This window comes from Anguilla rostrata, chromosome 17, assembly GCF_018555375.3.
Source record: "Anguilla rostrata isolate EN2019 chromosome 17, ASM1855537v3, whole genome shotgun sequence".
Taxonomy (NCBI): Eukaryota; Metazoa; Chordata; class Actinopteri; order Anguilliformes; family Anguillidae; genus Anguilla; species Anguilla rostrata.
In genome coordinates, this window is record NC_057949.1 from 11,485,354 (window position 1) to 11,491,314 (window position 5,961).

General features: G+C 41.6%; 1 protein-coding gene across 1 annotated transcript; it reads right to left on the minus strand.

Moving 5' to 3' along the window:
• Positions 1-1,130: 1,130 nt before the first annotated feature.
• On the minus strand, positions 1,131-5,961 carry mpv17l (MPV17 mitochondrial membrane protein like). The gene is made up of 4 exons (XM_064315720.1): positions 4,781-5,961; positions 4,432-4,502; positions 4,052-4,081; positions 1,131-3,384 (listed from the first exon to the last, which is right to left on the minus strand). Exons 1-4 carry the CDS (start codon positions 5,082-5,084, stop codon positions 3,199-3,201), a joined length of 591 nt encoding a protein of 196 aa, XP_064171790.1. The 5' UTR covers positions 5,085-5,961; the 3' UTR covers positions 1,131-3,198.

Here is a 5,961-nt window from a genome sequence, read left to right on the forward strand (position 1 = left end):
TTGAGTTATTTTACGTGCCATTCACTAAAACACCAAGCTTTTCTATGAGGCTGTTCCAAATGTAACAGCAATACACAGAGCATGCTGCTCTTTTCTGCTTGGTTACATGACATACTTTTCTGTGTGAGTGTAAGCTACCTGGGTCAATGGCAACCTATTGTGTTTGAATGAGCATTACAAGTAACAGAACATTACATTACATTACAGGCATTTAGCAGACGCCCTTATCCAGAGTGACTTACACACCTTTTTTTTACATTTACATTGCATCCATTTATACAGCTGGATATATACTGAATAATGCAGGTTAAGTGCCTTGCTCAAGAGTAGAATGACAGTATCTGACCTGGGAATTGAACCGGCAACCTTCAGGTTACAAGACCAGCTCCTTACCAATTTTACTGTGCATAGTTTTACGCATTTCCTTTGTCCAAGAAGTAAATCAATAAGAACCACCTCTTCTGTTTTTCCTTCAACAGACGTTGGGATTATGATTACCTGGTTTTGTTATGGCTATACGGTTGTCATGGTTGTCAGGTGGCTGCAAGAATCAACTGGCTTTATTTAGTCTAACTGTAATAGATCTTATCCTAAATATGGGCTAAAGGGATTAAGTGTACATTTTCTTCTCAGTGCAAAATATACAGCATTTTGCCCTCTGCTCACAATCTTTTATTTGTTGTACCAGCAGTAAGGACTGAGAAGGGGGAAATCATTTAATTATTATGTGCCTGGGTCATGGAACAAAATAAAGAAAACTTGAACTAGATAAACTGGTTTCACTAAATGCTTTCAAAAATCTGTTAAAAGGTCACTTTGTGGATGGCAGTAAGTGCTTCAGATATTTCGAGACTTGATAATGTATTGTAATACTGTGTGTGGTGTAAACCTTTTTTATCTGCTGTGCAAATGTTCTGTTGCTCATTTGGCCAGGTCCCCCTTCAACAGAGATTTTAATTTCAATGAGACTAACTTGGTTAAATAAAGGTAAAATAAAATAAAATATTGTGCACCATCCACTTAAACACCAAGCTTTTCTATGATACATGTGCAGATGTAACAGCGTTGTTATGACTGTTGTTGGTCCTAATGCTGTAAATAGATAAGAATTAGAAAGACTTCAGACAGGCCGCAGAAAAATCAACAGGCTTTATTCAGTCTAGCTGCAATATGTCTTATCCTTGGGTTGAGGATATAAGAGTGCATTTGTTTTTTCCCCATTTCACTAATCTGATGAACAGTGACATCGAATGCAGTGCATAGGTATAACCAAAGGTACACCAGCTGCTTAACCTCTTCAGTCAAATTTGACTGTACACAGACCGAGATATGTGCCAAATTGCACTCAGAACATTGTCACCACTGACCAATTTTTACAATTTGTACTTTAAAATTCTCCACAGACTATTCCACAAAAATACACCGAGTACAGATGTTGGCAGATTCACAAAGCTAAAAATGTGAACAAACAAAAACACAAAGAGAGAGTTAAATAGATCACCACTAATCCTTACCACTTTTCTGTGGATCTTGCAACTTCCAATGAACACACCAAAGTCTGCACGGGCAATTGTTCTCGAACAGGATTATTTTTGGGCTACAATTATGAGGTATGATTTTTATCTTTTGCCACTTTGTTAGATATCATGAATACACTATATGACCAAATGTATGCGGACACCACTTGGTTCAGGGCTGTTTTTCATGTTTGGGCTAGGCCCCTTAGTTCCAGAGAAGGGAAAACTTAATGCACTGACATTCTAACTGATTCTGTGCTTCCAACTTCGTGGCAACAGTTTGGGAAAGGGCCTTTCCTGTTTCAGTGTGACAATGCCCCCAGGAACACAGCAAGGTCCATACAAAAATGTTTGTCTAGATTGGTGTGGAAGAACTTGACTGGCCTGCACAGAGCCCTGATGTCAACCCCATCCAACACCTCTGGGATCAGTTGGAAAACCAACTGCGAACCAGACCTAATTGCCCAATCAGTGCCCAACCTCACTAATACTCTTCTGGTTGAATAGAAGCAAATCCCTGCAGCAATGCTCCAACATCTAGGAAAAAGCCTTCCCAGAAGAGTGGAGGTTGTTATAGCAGCAAGGGGTGGACTAACTCCATATTAATTCCCATAATAAGATGCTGGATGTCAGGTATCCACACATATTTGGCCATGTACCATATGTATCTTTCTGGTTAGTGCTCAAAGACTAAATAAAAGTATCATCAGAACCTAATTGGTTGACCGCAACTACACATTATACAATTATATTACGTGCCCTCCACTTAAACACCAAGCTTTTCTATGAGACAAGTGCTGATGTAACAGCAATACACAGAACGTGCTGCTCTATTCCGCTATGGGCGACTTGATATACTGTCTGTTTGTGTATAAGGTACCTGGTTCAATGGCAACCTATTGTGTTTTAATAAACATTTCAAGTAACAGACAGCAGTTTTATTTTTTCATCCTTGAACTACCCACCTATATAATATACCCTTGATACGTGCTTTGTCCAAGAAGTCAATAAAAACGAACAGCCTCTCCTGTTTTTCTTTCAACAGACATTAAGATAATGATTGTCTGGTTTTGTTATGGCTATGGTTGTCATGGTTGCTGTTGTTATGACTGTTGTTGGTCATAATGCTGTAAATAAATCAATGATACAGACTTCAGGCAGGTGGCTTTAAGCAAGAAGCAAATGATTTAATTTAGTCTAACAGCAATATATCTTTTTTTTTTAAAGAACATTTGTTCATATTTGGTTAAATTTCCTTCACATCCTGACAGATATCGGAGGGAGAGGCTTTGGAGGGAGAGCTGAGGGGAGGAGTTGGGAGGTGGTGGATCATTTTTTTCAAAATCTAGTTCTCACTTGCTCATTTGTCTAAACTTACATACTGTACATTTAAGAAGGATCAAGGAATTAAGTGTATATATATATATATATATATATTTGTTTTTTTTTTTTGTCATTTCCCCATTTCACCAATCTGATGAACAGCGACTTCAAACGCAGTGTGTAGGTATGACCAGGGATATACCAAATCACAGCAGCTGCTTGACTTTATTAGTCAAATTTGAGTAAAGCAGGAAGGGTTCATGACCTTAGCTTCCACAGGACAAAGCATGGATTTCAGGCATCTTTCCACAGACAAAGGCACAACCTGCTGCACTTTCTGTTCCGCAGCACGAGCGCATCACTTCTCCTCGCGATCGTCCCGAGGCGGGAGCCTGGCGCGGGGCGAGAGGAGCCAGGCCATGGCGGCGGCGGCCGTGCCGTCACCGCGCTCCCGCGAGAAGCACAGGAACGCGGCCCACAGGGAGGCGCCGCAGCCCATGAACACCGTCCGCAGGTGCAGCGGAACCAGCACGAAGTTCAGGAACTGAAGAGCCCGGAGGAGGCAGAGAGAAGGGAAAGGAGATGTGCTTTCTGTTTATGACGGCTGATAACCTCTGTAAACCACACAGTGAAATATCCAGTGGTGATTCAACTCTAACGGTGTTCATTCAGCTGTAACAAATAACATTTGCTCCCACAGAGTTTTTAGGCAGCTTTCCACAAAGGCACAATCTGTAAGAGTTGAATTAACACTGAACATTTTACTGAGTAAAAAACACCGAATTAAAGTAACATTATCACACGAAACAAAGCATCACATGTATTTGTATAGGCAAGCAAGCCCACTGTTATCTGTTATCAGACCATCAGCTGAACTGGAGTTCATATTCCTAATAAACAAAGTATCAATTGTCTATAGCCCGTTGGAATAGTTTAAATCTTACAAATCACTTCTTTTGTTGCTTGTGTGGGAGTTTTGGTATGACAGGTCCATTCTCTGATTTTAGCTAGAGGCTTGTACCACTTGGTACTTGTAATGGTAGGTATGCCATTTGTCAACAAAGTACAGATTTGTAACATTTGGAGTGGGGTCTACTTTTTTGAATGAAAAGATATATTGGCAATATGAGGCTGCTCAAACTATTTCTCTGATTGACCTCAACACCTCATACAAATTACATTGTAAAGTATATTGTAAAGTAAGTTTTTACCTGCATAAATGGCCAGTACATGAGTCCAGTCTGGAACAAAGAGACAGAAAAAGGAAATAAATCCGTTTTTATTATGTGTTGGAAATACGCGCAAATTATTTCACCATTCTTGTGTCCTTTGAACGGGTGCAAGCCTGCCAGACATATTCCACTCGTGTACTAACTGTCACCGGAAATGTCTTACCAAACATACACGCATATTAATCCAATCAATATCAATTTCCAATGCAATTCCAATTAGAATAGGTTTTTCCAACCAGCACAGGAATTAGTAGAAGGACCGTGGCGTTCTGCCCGCGGTGCAAATGCATATAATAAAAGTAGGTTAATCTCGGGTGAGCTCTTCCGTTCGCCTACACTGCACATAGCCTTGCCCTTACCTTGTAAGTGTTTAGGAATTTGTCCCTCCAGTCTGCGAGAACGTCCTCCTTACCCTCGAGGAAACTTACCCCTGAAAAGGAGAGAGTGGTTCTCACTAAACTAAAAAGTCAGCGGATCTTTAGATGTTCCAGGGCCACATACAGTCCTGCACCAGCGCTCGGGCACACAATTGAGTGAAAGCTCTGGTTAATCAATTAACTGTCAGGTACAATTTACAGTCTAGTCCTTTGACAGATATTAGCCAAATGACTAAATTGTAAATTACATTATGTAGAAAAACAGCAGCAGGCCTAGAGGGTCCGATCTGCTTATCTTTATCGCTATAAAAATACAGCAGAATTAGCCTACCTGTATAGAACACGCTAGTCGCTAACGGGGATGCGATCGTTTGATCCAAGAGCAGTTTTCGCAGGAGCATGCTGGCGGATCTTCCGGGGAAACGTCGTTCCAAACCCCGCAACCAGAAGTAATTAAAGTTGCCGTGAAAACTGAAAGCCACTACAGCGACATTCCGCGTGTGATTCCAGTCAATTTCCTCTCTTTGGGCTATACACTGGTGCGCCAGGTCCCCGCCAGCAAACAGACATCCGTACAAGGTTACGTTTGCTATCCATGGAAACCTTTTTGTTTGTTTTAAAAAGACTGTTCTCATTCTTTTTTCTAAAACTTAATGTGGAACTAATTTGCAATTCTGTAATTAAATATAAGCTACTGCAAAGTTTCGTCAGAAAATTGATATAATTCTACAATACGGGTTGCGCTTCAGGAAGCCAAGTCCTTCAAAATACGAAATCCTCGGATCTCTCTTGAACAGGCGACAGAAAGTCCACATAGCCACCTTTATTGTAACGTGAACGGATCAACCTCACAGTATCTCTCGCATTTGGTCTGCATAACCACTACTGGCAAGCTGAGTGAAGTTATCGCTCATTTCTAGACCTTAAATGTACCAGACAGGCTATAGCAATCATTATTACACTGCCGGGAACACTCAGAGTCCTCTTCCCTGGTTTAACAGGTGCTACAGTATACAAATCCTGGACGTCAACTAATCTGTGCCTTGCTGTCCGTCGTTTATCAACACGCGCAGTACGGTCCCGTTTATGCCCTGGGGTTGGGACAGGAAGTACACGCAGACCTTAATACCCATAACACACTCCTAGAATGAACATGTAGCTCAAAAGCGCAGTGTCTGACCGCTTATTTAAACTACTATACCGCCTGTTCTACCGTGGTTTTAATGAGAGAAATTAATCCCGGCGTCATGGCCACTGGCAAGAGATCAGTGCACGCAACAGAATTTATCCAAGCCAAATGTCTGATGCGCTCAGGATGGAAAGGCTCGCTTATCCATGATCAGCTATAAGAGACCCTAAAGTGACCCCGTGTATGTTGCGCCAAAAAACCGGAGCCGATCCCGGGTCCGTGGTTTGTTGCCCCATCGACACCGTAGATGGCGTGAAATAAGCCACTGCAGCCTTTGGGGGTGCGAACCAGTAGGTAAAGTGACAGCTTTATCAGCGCCAAAG